Consider the following 23,553-nt stretch of genomic DNA (forward strand, 5'->3'; position numbering starts at 1 on the left):
GGGTTGGTGGGGGGACGGAGGTCACAGTCACCGGGAGGGCGTCAGGGCCGTGGAGTGGGGGCCGCCTCCCCCGCCGACCCCGGGCTGTGGCCAGTCCTCACCCGGGCATGGATGAGCTTGTTGACCTGCTTCTTGACGCCCCCCGTGAAGTTCTCAAAGGTGGGGTCAGCCACGTACTCAAAGGCACCGGCCTCGGTCCTGAGCAAGGCGCGGTGCCCGTCCATCTGGATGAGCGCCGTGAGATTGTAGGCCTCGGGCTCCTCGGGGACCGCCGGCGACAGGAAGACCACTTTGGAGTCGTTGTGGAACATGTACTCCGTGCCCACAACCTGCAGGCCGAGGCCGGGCCGTCAGGCCACGTGGCACAGGCCCCATCCCTACCCTGCACTTCCCGGGGGCCCACGTTGGAGCCGAGTCCCCAGCCAGTACCGGGACTGACCGTCGTGGGCTGCAGAGGTCCGGCCTCCCGCCTCCGCCGCCAGGACTGCAAGGGCTCTGCGATGACCACCATGGCGAATCTCTGGATCAGGCTGAAGCCTTGCCCCGTGACGTTGATGCTACGGCCACCGCTGGGGACGGGAGGTGGGCAGTGCCTGAGTGGGCACAGCTCGGCAAGCCAGCTCTGGAGGGGGTGCCCTGCAAAGCTGTGCCCCCAGCAGCTCCCCCTCCCCTCTGGGGGGAGGGCAGGGCCCAGAGTCCCTGGACCCAGTGTGCAGTCAGTTATGGGTGCAGGTCTGTGTGAACGAGTGCTTGCTGCGAGGGTTGAGCTCAGAGCACATGACCATGGGCACTGCTGCTGCCTGTCGGGAGCGGGGCGGGGGGCCGTGGGGCCTGCCCCTCTGGGTTTCTAGGAGGAAGCTGATCTGGGGGCACCCAGACCAGCCCTAAGACATCCTCCAAAGCCTAAGTGGCGGAGAAAGCCTGGGAAGTAGCTGAAAGGGGTGGGGTGTGGTGTGTGTGTTGGGGGGGGGGGTCCCATGGCTGGCGGTGGAAGCGGGGGGCACCATGACCCCTCAGGGAGGAGGGAGGGAGGCCACACCTGACGAAGCTTCGCAGCGGTTCAAAGGCCCGTAGCACTGGATTCTCGCGGTAGGTGAAGACAACACCAGGGCTGGGCACACGGGAGCCCCCGTAGTAAATCTCTAGGGGCAGCTCCCCCAGAGCTGCCTGCGGGCCAGTGACGCACTGCAGCTGGGCCCCAAACTGTGTCCTGGGGGTGGAAATTGCTAATCAGTGAACTCGGCTCCAGGACCAACCCCAGCCCCAGGCCAGTGGGGCAACAGATCAGGCTGGCTCCACGGCCCTCTCCAGGGCAGACGCCAGGTCACAGCCAGAGAGCCCCAACCCCACCCCCAGGACCAGGGCAGACCACAGATTCACCAGCCTGCAGGTGACACCCACACTTTACAAGGGACGTCATTGAGGGTCACCCGCACGTCTTCCTCAGAGCCTGTGTCTAGGTGGGTGCCATTGATGGTCAGCGTGGTGCCGCCTGCCTGTGGCCCCTGCTTTGGTTCCACACTGAGGGGCTGGGGCTGCTACAAGAGTGACAGGTGCATTCGGGTCAGGGTTGGGGCGGTGGAGACCTGACTGCGTCAACTGTTGTCAGAGCTCTGCCCCACCCCGTGTCAACACGCAGCCCCCGACGGTCCAGAGGTCAGCAGCAACAGCCACATCCCACTCACGTCTGTCCCAGACTGCAAGACCCACGCAGGTCCCGGGGCCAGGCGTTACCTGGTAGGTGAACAGGACGTGGGGCGGCGAATGACCAAGCTTCCCATTGACATCCACGACGACACCGGCCGTGATGGGCATCTTTGCAGCGTCGATAGTGCACACGATCCTGGGAGAGTAACAGACGAGGTGGGACACTCTCGAGCCCCTCCCCACACGTCCGTGGCCGTGCAAGTCCCGTCCTCCTCCTCATCCACCTGGTCGCCTGGCCCCCCAGGCCAGGACAGCACGGGCTTCAGGTCGTCCACTCACCGGGTGGACACAGAGTAGCGCTCTGGCTCAAAGACGCAGTTCTGCTCGGCCACGGTGATCCTCTTGACGTCATCCGCTCTGACCCCCAAATTGGACCCAAGGATAGTGATGCGAATGCCCCCGCCCAGCGGGCCCGTTTCAGGATGGATCTGGAATCGGCAGAGCCCAGCTTGACCCGGCAGCGGGGCGAGGCTGGCGTGCGCGGGGGCCGGGGCCAGGCTGGAGCTCCCCCCTCCCCGCCCCCCCACAGGCACAAGGGCTCACCCTGGTGATGACGGGCGGCGGGCACTCGGAGGTGGCGTTGCTGCACAGAGCCTCGTACACGCACCTGCTCTGCCCGCCACACCACACACACTTGTACACGGGGTCGGCGGCCAGGCACAGGCTGCAGTCGCTCCGGCCAAAGGAACAGTTGTAGAGAGTGACTGTGGGGACAGCAGCCGGTGGTCAGGGACTGCCCTGCCCCCCTAGCCCCTCTAGCCCCAGCTGCCCGATCCCTACCCTGGAGTTTGCTATCCACGTTCTTGCCGTAGGACTTGACGTACAGGTGCAAGGGCAGCGTCTCGTTGGCGTCATGGGACAGCTGGGGGAACACGCAGGGACAGGCTGCACTCCCTGAGCCCACCCAAACCCAAGGGTGACCACGAGGGCCCGTGTGGTCCCCTCACGGCCGAGAGGCAGCGGGAAGCTGGAGCCTCAGAGATACAAAGGGTCACTCTGATTGCACGGCGTCAGCAGGGACAGAGACACTCTAAGGCCACACACGAACGGCTGGCCACCCCCTGTGCACCCCCACCCCCAGGGCCCTTCCTCGGAATCCAGCAGCTGGGCCTGCCTGGGGAGCCGCACCTTTGGTGTCCGAAAGAAGAAGGTTCCTGGTTCCTGTGTGCTCACCGGCTCCTCAAACTTGAGCAGGTCACTACCCACGTACAGAGAGGAACCCTGCAAGGCAGTCTGGTCAGGAACCCCAGACGGGCCCCCCCGCCCTACCCGCCCCTCCCTGAGCCCAGTGTTCACAGTGCTGGTGCCCTCTCTGTGCCCCACAACCAGCAGTCGGGCGCTTCCTGCCCCACCGAGCCCTCGGCTGCTCCCAACCACGGCCCTGCTCCCTTCTCACCAAGTGACACCCCAGCTGCCCAGCCACTCAGCTCCTGAAACTCAAACCTCGCTGTCTCCTGCTCCTGCCTATGTTTCCAAGGCCCACAGGAATGTACCCCCGTCCTACTGGACCTCTCCACCTTCTTCTGTCCCCAAATATATGTAGAGCGCCTCCCTCACTGGCTGGGTCCCGAGCCAGGGGAAGCTTGAATGCAGACCAGGCACTTTGACTTTGGTTTTGCAGGGAAAGGGCTCTGAAGAAGCCCCGCAGGCACTCTACCAGCCCCCAAGGCCCCCGAAGGGCCCCCAGGCCAGCACCCCACAAGCCCCCCTCCACCTTCACTGTGTCCAGGTTCTTGCCCTGGAAGGTCACGTCCGTCTCGTGGTTCATGGGGATGACCAGCGGGCTGGGGTTCAGGAACTGGGGGCAGCTGTCCTCCTGGAGAGAACAGGGCTGGTCGGGTGCTGCCTGGCTGTGGCCGGGCCACCCAGCTCCCGCGAGGTGCTCCCGGCGCCTCACCATGTGGGCGGGGACGATGCCGGCCTCGGGGTTGGGGGAGGCCTCCCGACACTCGTGGTAGCGCAGATCCCACTGGCAGGTCCAGCGGTTGCTTGAGCAGGAGATACACCTGGGGGAGAGGGCGGTGAGGGACGCGGGGCCCCCAGCAGAGGCGGGGCAGGCACACGGGGCCAGTGAGACACTCACGGCAGGTTCTCGGCCAGGCTCATGGCCTCCCGGCAGTCATAGAAGGGATACAGGTGAGAGGTGAGGAAGATGCTGCCGCGTCTGAAGAGCAGTTGGATGTTTACGGCCACGTGGTCTGTGGATGGCACCCGAGGACGGCATCAGGCAGGGGCCTCAGAGCTCTGGGCCCGGCTGGCACGGTGGGGGGCGCGGCGGCCCAGCCAGAAGCAGAGGCCGAGGGAGGAGATCCCAGCCTGTGAGCTGGCGGGGGGGGGGGGGGGGGGGGGGGGGGGGGGGGGGCTTGCAGGGGCTGGCCCACTGACGTCGTTTGGGCTCAGCCAGGCCTGCCAGCGTTATCGGATCTCGGCTCCTGGGCCAGCTCCCGGGGCTGGGTCCAAGTTGCTCCCCAGGGGCCTGTGCTGCTGAACCCTCTTCTCTGTCCCAAAAGGCACCGAGGGCCATGGTTCCTGGCCGACGTCTGGGTCCCTGACATGTCACTGTGTGGCCCCCGCCTTCACTAGCAAGCCATCCTCCGCTGGCCCACACTCAGAGCCCTGCAGCGGGGAGTGGGGGCCGACAGTGCGTGGTCCCCGCGCACACGGCTCAGGAAGCCCAGAATCAGCACCGCAAGCCTCCCCCTCCATCCTGCACCCCTGGGACTGCAGGCCCCCGTGACCCCACGGCACGCAGAAGGGAGAGTGAAGTGCCCACTCTAGTCACCGGACGGGGGCCTCACCTTGGCCAGGCGGCGTGCCAGGAATGCTACTCGGGGAGTTGCATATGATGGCGTCGCCTTCCACACGGGCCGGGTGTGGTGGTGAGTCACCAAAGAGACACAGCAGTTCGTCGTCCTCACTCAGGGCCGGGAGGGGGCTGACAGACAGCTGCACCTGGGGAAAGGACGTGGGCTCACGCCAGGACCCCTCCGCCCACCCAGCCTTGGGGCACCACGGCCCTGTCCTCAGGCGGGAGTACGATAATACCAGGCTGGCTCTTCACGTTGTCCCCAAGAGCCCCAGGCCAGTGGAAGCCCCACCTCTGCCCAACACCGACCCCCTATCCCGCCCCTACCACGCACCTCGCCCTGGGCCCGGCGGCTCATGTTCTGTGGCTGGGCCCCAGTGATGGCTACGCAGGACTCGTCACGGCTCCACAGCCAGTGGCCGTGCTCCTCAGCCCGTGGGCACTCGGCCCTCCTGGTGCATCTACAGGGACCGGGGGGGGGGGGGGGGGGGGGGGCCTCAGTCCTGGCACCAGCCAGCCACACCCCATGCCCCCAGCGCAGGGCTGAGACTCCTGGTCTCCCGGGCACTCACCGTCCCTCGACGACACACCAGCCGCAGTAGGGGTCCTGGGAGCTGTGGCACTGTGTGCAGGTCGTGTAGCTCAGACACTCCTGCACGGGAAGCCGGAACACCTGGGCCAGCAGGGCAGTGAGGGGGACTACTGCAGTCACAGGCGACCGGCCAGCAGCCACAAGCACCTGTCTCTTGGGCCCTGGACTTTCCTGAGACCACAGGCTTGATCCCACCCTTATCTTTGAGCCTAAAAGCCTGATACTAACTCAAGGCTCACCGACAAGCGTCCAGGAACAGCTGCCCTCCAGACTCTGAATGACCCTGTCCAGTGGCTACAGCTGGCCCAGGTGATACGGAGTCCAGGAAACCATGGGGATCCAAGCTATGGAGCCTCCCTATGCCAGTTCAGGCCCTTTAACCTCCGCACCCCGAGAGAGGTGCCTGGCCAACCTCGGTGCTCCCGAAGGGCTCTTCTTATACTGCGGGCCCGGCCCATGTCCCCCGCCGCCCAAGCTCACAGGGCTGCACGGGGTCCCTTGCCACCCTGCCCACCCTTGGAGGGGGCCCACTCAGAGCACCGACTTGTCCCTTCCATCAGAATGGGCTCAGGGCAGGGCCGCAGACAGGGAAGGCGCCGGAGAGACACGGGATCAGGACGCTGCCAGGAGCCCCTCCCGCCCCCCTCCGCACCTCCCTCCACACCGCCTGTCCCAAGGGCCCGGACCAGCAGGGCCCCTTCCCTAGGGGCTCCACAGGCCCACCTTGTCCTGGGTCAGAGCGTAAAGACTGGCCAGGTCTGCAGACAGCACCAGGTCCCGCTGGATCCTCTTACTGATCTCCACGAGGATGGAGCCGTACTCCGAGGAGCTGCCATCCGGGGCAAGGTACACCTGTGGGCACGAGGGCAGGTGCATGAAGATGGGGGGCCTTGTGCAGACGGCCCCCGCCAGAAGCTGCCCTGCCCCAGCCCCAGGCCCCACCTTGAGGACCCGGCCATCTGAGGTGCCCAGGAAGGCAACAGTGTGGCCATTCTCCGCGGTCACCATCACGGCTGTCAGGTTCAGGCCTCCACGCTGCAGCACGGCTGTGGCTGTGAGTCCGTCTCTGCTGCCCAGCGGGTAAGGCAGGTGCTCAGAGCCACACGGGAAGCTCTCACTGGCGCCCTGTGGACCACAGCGTCAGCGCTGGGCACAGACCCCCTCGCGCTGGAGTTGTCTCCCTGCGAGGGCTCCCAGCACATGTGCCCCCCCCCCCCCCCCCCCCCCCCAGGAACAAGCGCCATGCCAGCAGGGACGTGTCACTGCCGCACGCCCCTGGCAGGGGACGGAGCGAGTGATCAGACACGTGGAAGAAAAAGGCGGCACCCGACCAGAGCGACGCCTCGCACACGCACCCTCACGAGCTGGCGGGACGCGGACACACCGACAAGCCCCACATACCAGCCCGTGGCCTCCACACTGGATCTCGCCGTGGAAGGGCTTGTAGAAGGTGTCACGGCCCGCCTCCCGGGTGCCCGTGTAGCAGGCGTTGCGGCTGGCCTCCATCTTGGCGTGCACCTCGTCCAGGGGGAACAGGCAGAGGCCCGCACGGGGTCCCCCGCCGCTCCGGCCGTCCCTGCTGAAGACCGCGTACAGCACTCTGTCGGCGCTCGGCACACCCACGGAGGCCGCCAAGCAGGTGCCGAAGGCCGGGGCCTGGGGGTCGGCGGGGTCGAGGCACCGCAGGTCTGTCTCCAGGTAGGAGTAGTAGAAGGGGTCTTGCTTGCACATTCGCGCCAGCAGCGTGCGGTTGCGGGGCGGGTGCTTGTCCTGCTGGTTGAAGACGAAGAAAACGTAGAGGCCGTCCTCGAAGGCGGCCACGAACTGCTGCGTGTTGGTGGACAGGTAGCCGGCCTTGTAGGTGGCGTGGTCCGTGTAGGCCTCGAAGGCCTCCCTGCCCTCGGTCCGGTCCAGCAGGCGGGTGCTCACGATGATGCCGTTGTCATGGGGCCCGTTGCCCTTGCCCACGAACAGAACCCTCTCGCCACCGGGGCTCGTGGCACTCACCAGCCCCACCGTGGCCACACTCTCGTCGTTGCTGGCCACGAAGGACTTCTCGCCGCTACCGTCCTCATAGAAGAGACGCACAGAGATGTTGCTCAGAGCACGCAGGGCGCAGATGCCCTTGAAGAGGCTGCCGCACTCGATGAGGCGCTTCCCGGGAGGGTCGAGCAGCAGCAGCTGGTTGACGTTGTCGGTCAGCACGGCCTCGTGGCACTGGCTCGCCTCGATGGGGGGCGTACACTTCTTGTTGTCCAGGGCCGGGCCCGTGGCCGCCTGCTGCTCCAGCTGGAGTCTGGCACTCAGCTGGTAGAGCGCGTTCACCGCCCCCACGTACACCACGCCCGAGGCCTCATCCACAACCAGGTGGTTCAGCTCCGTCTCGCTTCGGAAGAAGTCCAGCTTTCGGGGCCGCAGGCCCGCACTTGTGCCCACGAGGCCCAGGAGGGCCAGGGCCCAGAGCTGCAGAGACATCGCCCCCGGCACCCTGTGGGAAGAGACAAGGGTCAGGGGAGCCCCAGCCCGGAGGATCCACCTGCGCACGGGAAGCCCCCGCGTCACGGGCCCCTCCAGATCCCGCCCGAAAAAGCGGAACAAGGCCAGAGAGAGTCAGGGCTGCGCAGCATACCCCGAGAGCGCCCGGTCGCTTCTCTGCCTTCCCTGTGTCCGGGCAGGCACGCCTGCCCGCCTCCTCTCAAAGGAGACGGTCTCCCGGACCGTCTCCAAAGTTTCCCCTATAACGCAAACTAACGAGCAGGGTCCAGCCACCGGCACTGTGTGCTCCGGGCAGGGTGAGGCAGCCCCTGCACGACTGTGCCCCGACCTCCACCTCCAGGTTCTCAAAGCGCCCCCTCCAGGAAGTCTCTCAGGCACTCACGCACGTGCCCTCCCCCAACCCGAGGACCCCAGAGCGCCAGGCCACAAGCCCTGCCAAGTGCCGCACACGGGCATCTGACAGCAAATAAGGAGAAAAGGAGCTGGAACCAACTGTGATCAATGAAGGCACACACTTTTTTTTAAGTTTATTGTTTTTTCAGTCATCTCTACACCCAGCGTGAGGCTCAAATACACACAGACCGAGTCGCACACTCTTCCGAACGAGCCAGCCTGGCACACGCTTATCCACATTTGCCCACCCCTGCCTCCCCACCCACCTCCCCTCCAGAACCAGCAGAGGCGCCAGCCACACTCCACCCACCCTGCCCATGCCCTCCCGAGGACAGACACACTCAGAGACGCTGGGACGAGTTTCCAGACACCACCAGCTCTCCGAGGTGGGGACACTCGGAGGCGGCAGTGGGGGTGTGTGCTGCCCTCACGGCCAGGGCAGGCCGAGTCGGTGCGCAGGTGTCTCTGAGCACATTCCTGCACATACACCGGCCTATGCCCCCATCGACGTGTAGAAGTGTCCCCAGATTAGGGGACCTAGAACGCACATGGTTCTCCCTCCCCACCTCAGGGACACAGGGATCTCGGGGAAACTCAAGCCCCTCTGCCTCTAGGCCTCTTCCATGTTGGGAGAGTCCCATATGCCCCGCCCTGGAGACCCTGCTCTATGCTGGTCAGAATCCCCTGTACCGTCCTCTGCCGGCTCCCTCACAAACTGCCCTCTCTGGATGCATGCTGGGGCCCTTGCCCTCGAATCCACTGGAACCTTCCCTGAGGGCACCTGTGCCTGGCATGACACCTAGAGCAGTCCTGCCCATGCCACATGCGTTGAGTGGAGCCAGACCCAGATGGCGGAAGGCAATGAGGGGCCCAGGCCCCCCGTCTCCCAGACGCCCATACAGCCTACTCCTGCACGGTCCCAGACGCCCGTACCGCCTACCCCCGCATGAGGGGCCCAGTCTACCCCTGCACAGGCAAAGGTGGCTGCTCTTACACACCACACACCTGGATATGCTGGTACTCCTCTGAGAAACAATGACTTTTCCAACACCCTGACTTGCCCTGTGTCCTGTCCGTCTCTTCCAAGAAGGCAGAAAGGGATCTGCTCTGCTCCTTGGCCAGGGGAGACGTGGCTCTGGAGCGCTGGCTTTGTGCAATGCTGTGCTTACTAGAATAAGTTGGCTTTTTCGCATGGAACCCGTGATTCTGCCATCAAGCTAACTTCCTTCTCTGCTTGGGCTGCTAGGAAACCCCTGACCAGGCTGTGGCTGCTCTCCATCCCCCCTGCAACCCTCTGTTCTGAGTAACCGCAGCCTTCCTCAAACGTCTTGAGGAAGTAAAACCAAGAAGCAACCGACTGACAAAACCGTCTCTCCCTCAGAATCACTGCAAGGCTTGGGAAGACACCACCTCTCTGGGGCAGCCACTGCCTCTGAGAACCCCCACCTGGTACTGGCAAGGGAAGTTCTCGCCTGGCCCCTGGCAACCCCAGATGCCCTCCTCACCGGCCACCGGAAGAGAAAACACCCACGGGTGAGCTGGAGGGGGTCCACAGGGGGAGACTGCAGGGACTTAGGAACCAGCCCCTGGTTGCTGGGGGCAGAAGGCTGGGTAGTACCAGGGAGAGGTGAAGGTGGTTCAGGGCAGGGCTGTAGAAGAGCCAGGGTGACCCCTGATAAGGGTAGCTAGACTGGGGAGACTTTAGTCAGTTAGGATGTCACAAGCCCTTGAGGTCATCCCACTGAATGGCAGGGGGTCCCCCCCAGCACAGACTCCTCTCTGGTCTCAGCTGCCCATCTGTGGGGAGAGGAGATCAGGGTTTGGGAGATGCCCCGGACTCTGAGACCACACAGACCCAGGCACACCAAGAGGCCCTGAACGGTTGGGCACCAGCTGGCACGGTCACTGCCGCTGGTCCCTCCCTCCCTCCCTCCCCGGGAAGGAAAGGGCCTGGGCTGGAGGGACCCGCCCCCTCGCCCCTCCCCTGCCCCCACGCTTAGGGCCCAGTCTGGGCTCAAAGTCCACTCAGTGGCGCCGGCTAGGGCGCGGGCCAGGGTGAGGGCCAGGGCCAGGGCGAGGGTGAGGGCGAGGGCGGACTTCCTAGCCCCTCAGTCTCGTTGCCAGGCTGGCCCTCCCCCACCTGGCTCCCCGCTCACCCGGAGTCCCGCTCATCCGGCTCACCCGGTGTCCCGGTGTCCCGGAGTCCCGGAGCCCTGGCCCCGCTTGGCTCCCACCCGCCGCCTGCCGGAGCCCGGAATGAATGGAATGTTCCCGGGGCCCAGGGAGGGACTGCGGGCGGGCGGGGGTGGGGCGTGGGGGCGGGCCCGGAGCCCAGGCCACCCTGGCAGCAGTCCGGATGGATTCGCCCCACGTGGACCCAAGGAGCCCAGGGCCCCTCTACTGGTCTGGACCAGGGCTTGAACACTTAGCTGACCAAGTGGGGGAGCTCTGGGGCACCCCTGTTGTAAAAAAGCTTGACTCAAACCCCAGCCCCTCCCTCAGCCCTGCTAACTCACAGCCTTGGGGGGACCCAAGAGGCAGAGGGGTCACAGTGCACAAAAAGAATGCTCCGGTCTCTCTCCGGTTCACATCCATTTGACTAGTCCATTAGGGCAGGAGCCCTGCCCTCTGCCCCAGGGCCCTGCCAGGTCTGGGACACCATACCTGCTCAGTAGCACTGTGAGTCACCAAGGAGAGCTGGGCCAGACCCAGGCTCCCTGCCCCAGGACCCCTCTGGGCGGTGGGCAAAGTGAGGCTTAAATCCCAGAGCTGCAAACTTACCCCCCACCCATACCAAGCCCAGGTCACCTGGGGTGGTAGGAGGGACTTGGGTCACACTCCAGAGGCCGCAGCTCCCCTCCACTTCCCGGCCAAACAAAGCCTCAGGTGACCTGCCAGGCCAGGTCCCGGAGCAAAGGGTGACCCACCTGACCAGGGAGCTCAGGCCACTGTTGAGGAGGCACCAGGCACAGCCAGCAAAGCTTCCTGTGGCTAGTGTTCCTGGAACGGGCGCTTCCTGTTTTGCAGAGAGCCCCAGGACCCCTGGCTCACCGGGGCTGCCGGGGATTTCCTCAAGGGCATCAGACGGCCTCCTTCCTGGCTAGGGTCCAGAGGTGCACTTCCAAAAAGTTGCACAAACTCCGGCCTGTTGTTGGCCCAGAAAATGTCTGGACGGGCACTCCTCCCCCAAGCCCAAATTCCCAGCCTCAGTGCTCAGAACCCAGCCCCCTGCCAGTCTCACTGAAGAGCCCACCCTCCCAAGGAAAGCTTGATCTCAGAGAACTGGGGCGGGGGGGGGGGTATGTGTGCTGGCAGTGGCCCCCACAGGCAGGACACTTGGGTCTGCGCAGATGTGTGCACTGGGCTCAGCCAGACCGGGGCCTCAAGGTCACCCCCCCACCCCCACCCCGCCCCGTGGTCAGTAGAAAGCGCGTCTAACCCCATTGCCTTCCCCAGGTGGGGCCCAGCCCCCACTCACCGAGGCTCCCGTAGTCCAGCTCAGTGTCTGCTCTGGGCCAGCATCAAGATTCTCTAGGAAGCAAAGGAGCAACAGTGGTCTCACCACAAGCCTGGCCCGACTGCACCAGTTTCCTCTGCTCCGTGTCTGGGGGGCGGGGAGCGGCTCAAGGGGTCCCACCTGGCCCTTGCTATCCTGGCACAGGAGACCCCAACCTCCTCTGCTTCCTCCACCCTGCTCCCAGCACACCCGGCCCTCAGATGCCAGCCTCCAGGCCCCTAGTGCATAAACACCCATTTGGTCGTCCCAGAATACAAGCCTGACACATCCCTCTTTCTGTTCAAAAGAAGCCGGGGAAAACAGGGGCAGGGAACAGCTTTCTTTCATTATAAGTCTGTCGGTATCATCTGCTTTTTTTTTTTTTTTTTTTTTTGCCTTTTTAAAACTAGGTACTTATATTACCTCGATTAAAATATAAATTACTTTCTGAAAAATGAGCATACCCACTTACTACGAATTAGTAGAATACAAATTCTACTTACTAGCTGTGTGACTTTGGTCAATTACTTCCCTTTGCCTCATTTCCTCACCTGTAAAATGGAGTCACAGTGAACTCCCCCGGGAGTTTGTAAGGGCCAAATGATTCATTCATGAAAACCCTGGGCAGACCAGTTACACTGTAGCACTCAGCAGTGCTACTGCCTCCTACCACCTTGGATAAATAGCCGCGTGTGTCCACGGGGGAGACACGTTCAAGGATACTTCTCAGCATGGTTGATTACCAAGAAAATGTGGCAACCACCCAGCATCCAACCAGAGGACCCCCAAAAAACAACCATGCCGACGCACATGGGTGGTCCATGCTGAATCCCAGACAGGACAGTGATGGCTGTGGCACAGGACTCCAGGTGCCTTCATGGGTGTGTATACGGGTGTGGGTTTAACTGCTGAGTTCTAGAAGCCTTCGTTCAAACTGAAAATAGGGGCACCTGGGTGGCTCTGTCGGTCAGGCATCCAACTCTTGGTTTCAACTCAGATCATGATCTCCTGGTTCATGGGACTGAGCCCCATATCAGGCTCCTCACTGACAGCACAGAGCCTGCTTGGGATTCTCTCCCTCTCTCTCTCTCAAAATAAATAAATAAACTCAAAAAAGAAACCTGAAAACAGTAGTAAGGCCTGGGGGCAGGAAGGAGGGAATTGGGATAGCAAAGTAACTTCCTTTGCCAATTTTTGAAAAATTTTTACAAGAATATATTTGCATATCGTCTAAATAAAAAGAGGTATGTACCTAATAATAATGGTTGCGGCCCCCCAGCTCACCCCCTGCAGCTCCACTCTACCTTAGGATATGGCTTTCTGGGTCAACCATCTCTCCTGGCCAATCCCCGCTGCGCCCCCCCCCCCCCCATCCAAGGTTCAGCCACTCCTGCTTGGCCCTTTGGCTCCCAAACTGGCTGCCCCACCCCCAGCACTGTGGCTTCAGCACCTGCTCCATAAGGACCAGCCCCCCCCCCCCCCATCCACCCTGGTCACCATCTACCTGCATCCTGGAGGGCAAGACCCAGGGCGGGACCTATGGCAGGTCCAAGGGGAACTGGAAGGGGCAAGGAGGGCAAGGGCTGCAGGCGCTTGGGCACAGGGTCTCCCAGCCCCTGGCTGAGGGGCTCAGGGCTCTGGGCACAGGGATGAGGGATGTCCTTTTGCCACAGGCCCTAAAGGCAGCCTTTGTGTAAGGAGCAAAGGCCACTCCACAGACCAATGTAGGGGCCAAACCACAGGGCGTCAGCACCATGCAGTCTCATGAGAAAACTGGGGCGAGCCTGGACCGGAGGCCGTGGTCGGCACAGGTGCAAACCACACTGGGGCCCACAGCACACAGACTGCAGTTCATGCCGACCTGCCACCTTGAAGGGACAGCATGCCAGCCTCCAGGTGCCCCATGCCTGTTCCCTCCCCCAGCACGGCGTGCCCTGGAGTCCCCAGCCCCCAGGCAGGGTGTGTGTGCATGTGTGTGTGTGTGTGTGTCTGTCTGTCTGTCTGTGTGCTGCAGGCAAAGCCAAGGGAGGCTGGTCTCTTCCAAGGGACACCTTCTTCCTGGGCCCACACAGGCACACAACCCCCTCCAGAGACCTGTCCCGAGTGACCCACTGATGATGCTGGGTCCTCCTCTCACGCCGGCCCAGAGGCAACCCAGTGACTTCTCCCCCCAACATCCGGCTGCTCCAGCCAAAACTTCCTGCACAATGAAACCTGGACCCCTCCCCTTCCTCAGACACCGGGCCTGGGGCCCATCCTAACTCGAGGTCAGCTCTCTCTCGACTACCCAATCCTGCTCCAGTCTCCCTCTTGTCCATCCTTCCCCCAAAGCCTCCTGCTCTCGGGAGGGAGCACCCACGGGCCGCTGAGGCTGTGGCCAGCCCTCCACCACAGTCACACACGCCAAACACTGCTGCACAGAGGGGCCTCAAGGGCAGAACTCTGGAGCCAGACTTTTGGGTTCAAACCCCAGCTCTGTCGATTTCCGCGCTTAGGTTGTGTGGGTTGTTCACAAAGCCACACGGTGCCTCAGCGTCCCCATGTGGAATGGGAGTAATAACAGCATCGATCTCCGTGAGCTGCCATGAAGTGTAACCATGTCCACGTGTGGAAATCCTCACGTGTGTGTGTACAGCGAAGGTGGTTGATGTCACCCTGTCCCTGCTCTGCTGTCCCACACCCCACCCAGAAAACTCCTACCCCTCCCTCAGAGTCTTGAGACCCCCACCCTGACCCTGCAGGTCACTCACTCATCCCTAAGGTCTGTGGGTCTCCATTGATGGGCCTTCCCTGAGCAAATCTGAGCACAGGAGCTGGCCAGGCAGGCACCTGTGGGCCTGAGCCCAGGGAACTGGGCAGGCGGAGGCATCCCAGAGTGGGGGGCTGAAAACACAGATGCCCTGCAGGGGCAGGAGACAGGCGCTGCCCAGGGAGCCCCCACCTGTCCTCCACACCTCAGCCTGAGCAGGAAGCAGTGGTCCCCTCCCAGATGGGTCCCTGTACTGTCTGTCTTCAGGCTCTAGCTTCCTCTAACCCAGGGCCACCAGGCCCCTGGCAGGGACAGAAATGCACCCCCACCGAGGAAGGGCAGAGGCCTGGCTCCAGACTAGACCCAGGAGCTGGGGCCTCTCTGGCCCTTCCCCGCCCCCCCCCCCCCACCCGAGGGAAGCCTCTGCCTGGGGTATGCGCCAGAGGTGGGGTTCTTTCCAGGTCGCTATTCTCTAGTAAATACAGACTTAGTGATCTCTTAATGCTAAAATCAAACCAATAACAAGCATCCGGGCGGGTGAAGTGGGGTCCAGCTTGGGGGCTGTCTTCGGCCACGCCAGCCAGCCTGTAGTTCAGGAAGAGAACCCGGATGGGGCTGGGAAGGGATAAGGGGGCAGAAGAGGTACCCAGGGACCAAGACAAGGACTAAGGTGCAGGCAGACACAGAAAAAGTGATGATTCTGGGGAAGGCGCAGGGCCAGGTGGGGACAGACGCAGCTCACCCCACCCCAGCGACCGTGAGCGGAGGCCCCTAGCAGCCCCCCCACCTTGGGCGGGGAGCCAGCCTCCAGGCGGCCAGGCGCCACGTGAGAAGCCAGGGAGTCGCCCCTCCCCCGCCGGGCAGCTGGCAGCCAGGGGACCGGGCCTCAACTCTCCCGACGAAAATGCAAATCTGCAATTAGCCGGGAGCGTTAAACAAATCAGAGGAAACAAAACAGGCCGAAACGCCGGCAAATCGCCGGCAAATCCGAGCCTCGGCTGTTTTCAAAACAAGCGCGAGGGAGGGGCGCGATTGGGGGGAGAGGGGGGCGCTCCTGCCCGGGAGGGGTCGGTTCCCCTCGGTCCCGCGCGCCCAGCCCCCCCCCCCTCCCCTTGGTGACCCGGGTCAGAGTTCCGCTGGGGGGTGGGGGCCGCCCCGGCCGCGTTCCCGCGGGACCCAGCCGGGTGCAGAGAGCGGAGGGCGCGGGGCGGGTACCCGGGGACGCGGCGGAGGACGAGCCGGGCCCCGGTGCCGGCCAGAGGCGACCTCGGCGCCGCCCCCCCGCCCCACGCGCCTCACCGGGGACCCCAGGGCGCGCCGGCGGGTCGGAGCCCGACCTCCAGTAACAATGACAGCGGCGGCGGTCACGTGGGCACAGGGAACCGTCGCCACCGAGCGCTCACCTGGCGCCAGGCTCGGCCCCGCGCTCGACTGCCCATTACCTGCCTTAGTCCTCCGGGCCCAGCGGGTCGGTCCCAGGGCTCGGCCACCCCCTTCGCTGCCGGCCGGCCACGCACCACCTGGGCCCCAGCGGCAGCTGGCATGACCCCGACCCCGCCGAAGGCTGAGCTCTCCCAACACAAGCACCTAGGGCAGGGGTGGGGCGGGGCGGGGCCCTAGGGACAGATTGACGTCGCAGCCTGAGACTTGCGTCAGCGCCACCAGAGCCTCCCACAGGACCCCTGCTCCCCCAGGTCCCTCCCACCTGCCTCGACTGTGGGGCCAGGTTGCCCAAACCCGGCCTCGGCCTCGTTGGGGGGACTAGTTTGCATCCTGAAGTCTGGACTCTGGGTCCCAGCATGAAGTCAGCCCTGGCTGGTGGCAGTGAGCAGTCACAGGCCCCAAACTAAATCTAAGGAGAGTGTGCCCAGGGAAACCCCAGCCCCTTGTGACCCCACGGTGCTCCCCCGCAAGCCTCCCACTCAAGCTTCTGATGCTGTGTCCGCCCGAGTGCACGCAAGTCTTCTCTCAGCAACCCCTCCTGAGACCTGAGGTCACTGTCACCAGGGTATCTGCATCTAGCCCTCACCCTCAGGTGCCTCATGAGCTGGCCCAACCAAGCCCGGGAGTGTGTGCTCCAGCCCCTCCCTGTCTGCCCCTTGTGGGTGCCCACGTACACCAGGGTCCACACGCTGCTGGCAATCAGGCCACTCTTCCGTCCCACTCACTGCCTAACCCTGGGGGGCGCCTGGGGGGCTCAGTCGGCTAAGCTGAGTTGGACTCTTGATTTCGGCTCCAGTCACGATCTCACAGTTCTGAGTTTGAGCCCCATATCGGGCTCTGTGCTGACAGCATGGAGCCTGCATGGGATTCTCTCTCTCTGCCTCTCAAAAGAAAGAAAGAGAGAGAGAGAGAGAGAAAGAGAGAAAGAAAGAAAGAAAGAAAGAAAGAAAGAAAGAAAGAAAGAAAGAAAGGGAAAGAAACAGCTGAGAACACAGTAAAATAAATTATCCTGCAGGGACCCTGCCTGCAGGCAGTGGCCTCCTGGGACAGAGGTAGGATTTGTTAGGTTCTGATGCTGACCACCCGCCGCCCCCACCGCTGCTGTAAGACCTGTCCCTTCCACCCTAACCACCCCTCCTGGGTCCTAGCCACCACTGTGTCACACCAGGACGTGCTCGGGCCCCACACAGGTCTCCTCACTCTGGCCTCACCCCCAGGTTCCTCCTCTGCACAGCAGTTCTGCATCAGAACGCTCCACAGCTCAACACCCTCCACTCACATCCCTGTGCTCCTGGGAAACCCCAACCTGGACCCACTGGCCTGTCCCATCTGCTCAGCCCAAAGCCCCTGACAGCTTCCTGTGTGCCGGGGACCCAGGAACGAGTCGGCACAGTGGCCTCAGTCAATACTTAAATGGATGACAAGGATGCCTGGCCCTTAGGTCCTGAGATAACCTCCCCAGTGGGTAGCCTATGGTCTAATTGAGGGAGACGACGCGGGGGTGAGAGATGGGCAGGGGCCAGCTGAGGGTGCAGGGCCTCCAGCCACCACCCAGGGAAGAGCAGTTCAGACAGCTGCAGAAGGGGGCCCTGTAGCTGAGTCCCCGAGCCCCCACATCCAAGCTAGGAGAGGCTAAGGGCAGTCCTGTGGGCACTTGGGCCTCAGTGGCAGGCGGGAACCACCGGTTCTCATGTTTGGCCTCCCTGCACACCAGCACCTCCCTGCCTGCCTGCCTCACCATCTCCCCTCTGCAGGCTCACCTCACAGCTGACTGGATGCTACAGGCCACGACAGCCTGAGGCTCACGGCAGCTGCACATGGCCCAAGACCAGCCCCCACCCAGAGCCCCCTTCCTGGGCCGCGTGCAGGAGGCGGGAGTGGGCGTGGGGGGCGGACGGGTGAGGGCCTGAGCAAGTGAGGAGCAAGCAAGGCCTATAATCTCCCCATCAGTCTGTCAGCGCCTCGGCGGTCACCCCAGCCCCGCCTCCTCTATCACTACGGAACCCCACAATTAGCCTGGGGCACTGTGCCAAGCCGGCAAACCAGCCACCGCTCACACACGTGACCACACATGTGCAGGCACACACGTCTGTGATGCCAGCAGGGGTCCTTCCCCAACACCCACACAGCATCCCCAGGACAAAGAGCCCGTGGGAAGTTCCCCAGACCTGGGCTCTTGGGCTGTGAGAGGCTGTGTGTGGGAAGGGTCTTGGGCAGGCCCAGCACTGGCTTAGCCCAGGATGCCCAGAGGGGCCAAGAGGGCTGGCAGAGCTGGGCAGGCCTAGAGCTGGCCTCCAGGGTGGGACCATGTGCAGGAAAGGTGGGGGCAGCCCCATACACAGAAAGGGCTAGAATCCACATGCGGCCCAGAGCCCTGACCTCTTACTGGCCTTCAAACCCACCGCTTTATACCTGGGCCCCCATACCACCCAGGTCACCCCCATGCTGCCCAACTGCCCCCTCGCGGCCTCTGAACCACACAAGTGCCACAGGCTCCCTTGCACCAGACCTCTGCCCAGCATACTTCCTCCCAGCAGGGAGAACACCCTCTTCCCCTGTCACCCATGCTGCCTGCTATGGCCTTTCAGGACCCCAGACCTGCCTCAGCTTGGGGCTGGTATGCCGGGAGGGGAGCCAGTACACCCCCCAGTAAGGCCCAGGGTCTACATAGGTGGCATGCTGGCTCAGGGGACACAGGCCAGAGGAGAAGGCCAACACCCCTGCCCGGCTGCTCTGTTGACACAGGTGGCCTCCTGAAAGACTGACATCAACCCTGATTCTCTTTCTTGCTTTTCCTGAGGAGGGGCCAGGGGTTTGGTCCCTGCACCAGAAAGCGATGTGTCCAGGGCCACGCTGATGGCAGAGCTAAGGCCAGAACCCAGGCTGCACCCAAAAGGCTTCCCTCTCCTTCCCCACAGCACTCGGGCCAGGACCCGCCTAGCACAAGGATGGGGAACTGGTGGGCATCATGCCATCTGAGGACAAGGATGTGGGCACTGAGCCAGGCCCTGCGCCCAGATGCCCCCGATCCCAGCCCAGGGCGAGACCCTCCTGTGCCCAGCACACTGACATACCAGGCACTCAGGTGGACTAGCCCCCAGCCACAGCGGGAGGGAGCAGTGAGTGATCCAGTCTCTACGCCTGAAAGGTTGGGTGGGGAGACCACAGAGAGTAACAAAGTGGGAAAGAGAACCCCAGCTCCAGGTCCGGGCCCGCCCTGGGGGTGTCCCCACGAACGGCCCCCGTTGCCACCCATGGCTGCGTCAGGCTCCCTCCAGAGCCCAGGTCCAGTCACTGTCACAAGAGTGTGAATCAACCACAGAGCAGAAGAACGCAGACCCACTTGGGTGGGACCTGGAGGCAGGGCAGCAGAGGCCAGGCCCAGCCCTTCAAATGCTCTGGCCGAGATGAGGCAGGGTGAGCTGTGTGCTGGCCTGGTTCAGGGGCCGCCAGGGGAGGCCAGGACAGGGCAGCGTTCTTGCCTGGGTAGCTGAAGGGGCCGAGGTCCTCCTATCATTGGGCAGAGAGAAGCAGAGCCTGTCAGATGTGAAACCATGGAGGGGAAGGGAGTGCAAGGACCACGGAGAGAAAAGGGAAGCACTGGTGCAGGGCCCCCCCACAAGTCCCCCCACCCACCAGTCAATTACAGGCCACTGATCCCGCCCTCTCGGCCTGTAATTTGAGTCCAAAGAAAATTAGCTGCAGGCCGGCCCCACCCCACCCCACCCCACAGCCCCACCCCAAACACAAACTCCCACTAGGCTCCGGTGCAGGGACTCTGCCCAGCCCCCACCCTCAGCAAGGAACCCGCCCCCAGTGAACCTGCGACTACTTCAGAGGTTGGGGCTGGAGGGACACTGCAGCCCCCCCAACTGGTCACACGTGGGCTTCGGTTCCCGGAGGTCTGATCCGCTCACCTCCTCCTCCACCCTCTGGTCCCCAGCCTTACCAGGACCAGACCCGAGTCCAAGGCAGGCTCTGGACACAGGAGCCTCCTCGGACAGGGGAGAAAAGCTTATGTCCCCACCCACGAGCACCTGTTGCTGCAGCAAGGACTGAGGCAAGTGACCAGGAGACAGCCCTCAGTGGCAGAGGGCATCACACCTCAGCGTGGCCCTGCTCAGATCTGAGAAGGGGCGAAATGGGAGGGTGCTGGAACCCACAGCCTCTCCCCCGGTGCACCCACACCCACACCCAACGTCCCAGGGGGATCACTGGCTCTGGCCCCAGGATGTGGGGACAAGGCAGTGGACAGGATGCCATGTTCCCAGAGTGGTTTTGGTCTTGGGATGGCTCAAGTGCCTGCAACCGTGCCCTCTTGGGAAAGATAGGCATAAGCCATATGGACCCCTCCCCAGGCTGCCAGCCCACCCCAGTGCTTTCCAACCCAATCTCTTCTGCCCCACTTGCCTGGGCTAGGGCCAGGACCCTGGGCTTCCTGCTCTGTGCCCAAGCTGCCAGCTCTGTGTCTCCAATGGGGTCCCCACAGGGGCTGCTGAGCACAGGGCTTGTGGGCACACTCAGGCACAGAGCCAGGGGGCCCACACAGCAGAGGCAGCGCCCCAGAGAGCTCCTCATTCATGAATGGCTCATATCTCTTCACCTGGGGAACCCCTCACCTGCAGGCTGGGCTGTCAGAAGGGCTTCGAGGGGGCTGTGCATCAGTCAGCGGCTGGTCAGTGGGTCTTGGGGGGCGGGGACAGGGAGGTGGCCTGAGGGCCAGCCGGAGAAGACCCCTGTGCAGCACCCTAAGCAGCCTAAGTCATGCCCCTACCTGCTCCTCGTCATCCCTGGGAAGCACCAGGTGTGAGTAACCCAAGGTGTGTCCCTGAACCCAGCTCTGGAGAGTGGCCTCAGAGGCCTTCAGGCCACGGTGCGAAGCCTTCTGGGGCCGAAGGGGGTCCCCCAGCTGGGCCCCTCCCCCAAGCCCTTGAGGACAGGATCTGGGGCTCCTCCAGCCCTGTGGCCTCCCTCGGAGGGGCCTGGGTCGGCTCCAGGCTGGCTAGGCAGGGCCTGCAATCTCCAACCCGAGGGTGACGCATCCCCTCCCACCCCGCCCCCGACCGGTCTGAGCAGCCTCAGGAGGCGGTGGAGCTGCCCAGACTAGCCCGTCCCTCCCTCCCAGGGCTCTCAACCCTCAGCCCCGGAAGTGGATCCCTCGGCAGGGCTTCGGCCTCCCCCCTTGGGTGGCTGGACACGGCTGGATAATCCAAAATAATTCCTTCTTGGCAGGCAGCCGGCGGGGGAGGGGGGACTCACATTCCAAACCCTTGTTTTTCTCGGTAACCTCCCTCCCCTCCTGGGGCAAGGAACCCCTGGCCAAACCTCAGGCCCTCCTTGAGGGGCCCACCCCTTAGACCAAGGTGGGCACCCACAGGGACACGGTGGGAAGAGGTGGTAGGTTCACATCTGTGGAGACCACCTGTTTGTCCTTAATCTCCTCTGGGAATTCCTGAAAGCTGACATGCCACAAAAAATAGCCAGCAGGCCCAGCCAGGCCAATGCTTGACCTTCCCTCCTAGGGACCCTCTCCTCAGGGCAGAGGGATGGCCGCTCCTGCGAGCTGTCCAACTTTCAGACTCTCAGACGGCCTCTCCCGGACACGTCAGGGTAACATCTGGGCATGGGCCGACCCGCACCGCTCCGCTCTCACAGGGCCCAGCCCCGGGTTTGGGGAGGGCACAGGGGCTTAAGCTGGACATGGAAGAGAGGGCTCTCCACAGCAGGCATGCGCTAGAAAATCCTCCAAGGTCCAGGATATTCCACTAGCTTTGGGGCCCTGCTTCACGCCCCCGCCCCCGTCCTGTCCACTGCCACAGGCAGAGGGGACAGATGGACCCCTTCCTTCCTTTTCCAAGCTGCTGGGAAGAGAAGCCTTCGTGACGTGGCAGGAAACTCCGGGGCCCTTGAGCTCAGGGACCCCAGAAATCTGCCAATCAGCCTGAGCACAGAGGGGTGGGGAGAAGCCCATCCTGGAGGGCTTCCCGCAGGAGGAAGCAGCAGAAATGTAGGGTCAGAGGGTGAAGGGAGGGCCCAGGGACTGGGTATGCTCCCCCCACCCCCCCCCCCCACAGTCTGAGATTTTCTCAGTAATAAACACTATTCCAATCAAGCACACCAGGAGCGGCCTTAGCAGGCCCTGTGGAGACGCAAGCAGGCCCAGGGCCACCAGGACTCGTCAGGTACCCCGGGTCGGTGCTAAGCTGCCCTTAGTCCCAAGACAGAACGCTTGCTCCCAACCTTCTTGCCGGGGCCAAGCACAGACCAGGGGGCTCACAGGGTGGTCCCAGCCGAAGCCCTCCTCAAAAGCAGCCCCAGCGGGTGTGTGGGGAAAGGTTGGGGGGGGGGGGGGGAGCGGGTAGCCAAGCCCTGACTGCCGGTCACTCCCCTGGGGAAGCCTGAGCTGAGACACCCCGGAACTGCTGCCGGAGTGGGGGCAGGTGGCTGGGGGTCCCGAGCTCTTGCACAACAGGGACAACTGCAGCCCTGCCCACGGATCTCAGTGGCTGGAGAGGTGGGAAGCCTGGGAGGGGAGGGAGGGTCCGGAACCAGAAAGGGTCCGAGCGGTCCAGAGGGCGCGGCGCCCGGCTGGGGGCCCTCGGCCGGGCCAAGCCCGCTCGCCCCCGGCGCCGCGGGCCTCCCCGGCCACCTGGAAGAGCCGAGGACACACGGACGGCGGCCGAGGCCCGATCGCCCTCCGCGGAGCCGCGGCTGCCCCGGGTCCCCGCGCCCAGGGCGCGCAGGCTGGGACAGGGCGGCGCTAACGGCGAAGCCCCCCGACCCGCGCGGGCGCACCGTGGGCCCTTACCCCCACCGCGATACCTGCACGTCCGCCGCCGAGGCTCGATGGCGCCCGGGCCGCGATCGGCGCTGCGCTCCGGCCCGCGCGGCTGCCATGGAGACGGGCCTTTGTGTGGCCGAGGAGGGGCCGGAGCGCGCGGGAGCAGCGGCCCCGCCCCCGACGGGGAGAGGGGGAGGGCGGGGAGAGCGGGGTGGAAGAGGGACAGGGAGGAGGCGGAGGAGGGGGAGGAGGGAGGGGCGGGGAGGAGGACGAGGGCAAGGGGAGGAGAGAGGGGCGGGAAGGGGGGGAGGAGGAGGGAGGAGGAGGGAGGAGGAGGGAGGAGGAGGGAGGGCGGGCCCGGAGGGCCCCGCCCCCCGCCCCCCGCCCTCGCCGCGAGTACCCGGTACCCCGAACCCGTGCCCGCAGCCAGTGCGCCGCAGCGCAGGGTAGGTTAGGCAGCGTTCGAGCCCCGGTTCACTGCAGGCAGAGTGCGCCCCCCACCCACCGCCTGGCACCACCCTGGGAGGGCCCGGGTTCACCCGGGAGCTCAGGCCTCAGCGCTAGGGGAGCGCTCCGAGCCACCCGACACGTCTGAACCCCTCTCGGTTGACTCCGAAGCGGGTTCGGCACTAGTACCGTCACCTCAGATGGGGGTCGGGCCGGCCACACCCCTGCTCTCCCCGGGGGGCGGGGAGGCCTGCGCCTTGACCAGTTCCCTGGAGCCTCAGCCCCCCGAGTCTCTCAGGGGAAGAGCACGCCTGCTGGGAGCAGCCTCCCGACTCGGCATCAGCCCCCAGCGGCCCTTCTCCCTCCTCACCTACTTCCAGAGGGTCTTTGGGGACCTGTACCCAGGCCCAGCATCAGGACTTTCAGTGCCTGGACTTGAGATCACGTGCAGTCTCCCACCACTGGATGGCGTGTGCTGGGCAGCAGTTGGGGACCCAGGGAAGAGATGGGGACTTTTCCCAAACCCTAACCCACACTCCTACACCAGCATGCCCCCTCCCCGCCCCAGCTCCTCCTCGCACTGTTCACTTGCTCCTGTTCACTGCCTCCGGCACCTCCACACACCCTCAAGCATCTCCTCCCC

At 64.0% G+C, this 23,553-nt stretch overlaps 1 protein-coding gene across 1 annotated transcript in view; it reads right to left on the bottom strand.

Moving 5' to 3' along the window:
* PLXNB2 (plexin B2) overlaps positions 1-22,616 on the bottom strand; it is a 29,052-nt gene extending 6,436 nt beyond the window's left edge. The window contains 19 exon segments of the mRNA XM_053894757.1: positions 102-329; positions 440-569; positions 1,040-1,210; positions 1,402-1,538; positions 1,735-1,843; positions 1,987-2,135; positions 2,251-2,411; positions 2,488-2,569; positions 2,836-2,928; positions 3,422-3,523; positions 3,605-3,713; positions 3,791-3,905; positions 4,506-4,659; positions 4,848-4,974; positions 5,086-5,186; positions 5,829-5,957; positions 6,048-6,230; positions 6,507-7,593; positions 22,505-22,616. Of these exon segments, the coding sequence (XP_053750732.1) occupies positions 102-329; positions 440-569; positions 1,040-1,210; positions 1,402-1,538; positions 1,735-1,843; positions 1,987-2,135; positions 2,251-2,411; positions 2,488-2,569; positions 2,836-2,928; positions 3,422-3,523; positions 3,605-3,713; positions 3,791-3,905; positions 4,506-4,659; positions 4,848-4,974; positions 5,086-5,186; positions 5,829-5,957; positions 6,048-6,230; positions 6,507-7,580 (3,354 nt within the window). The 5' untranslated portion in view covers positions 7,581-7,593; positions 22,505-22,616.
* Positions 22,617-23,553: the final 937 nt, after the last annotated feature.

The sequence above is a fragment of the Panthera pardus genome, unplaced genomic scaffold (assembly GCF_024362965.1).
Source record: "Panthera pardus isolate Hobbes unplaced genomic scaffold, ASM2436296v1 HiC_scaffold_6, whole genome shotgun sequence".
NCBI lineage: Eukaryota > Metazoa > Chordata > Mammalia > Carnivora > Felidae > Panthera > Panthera pardus.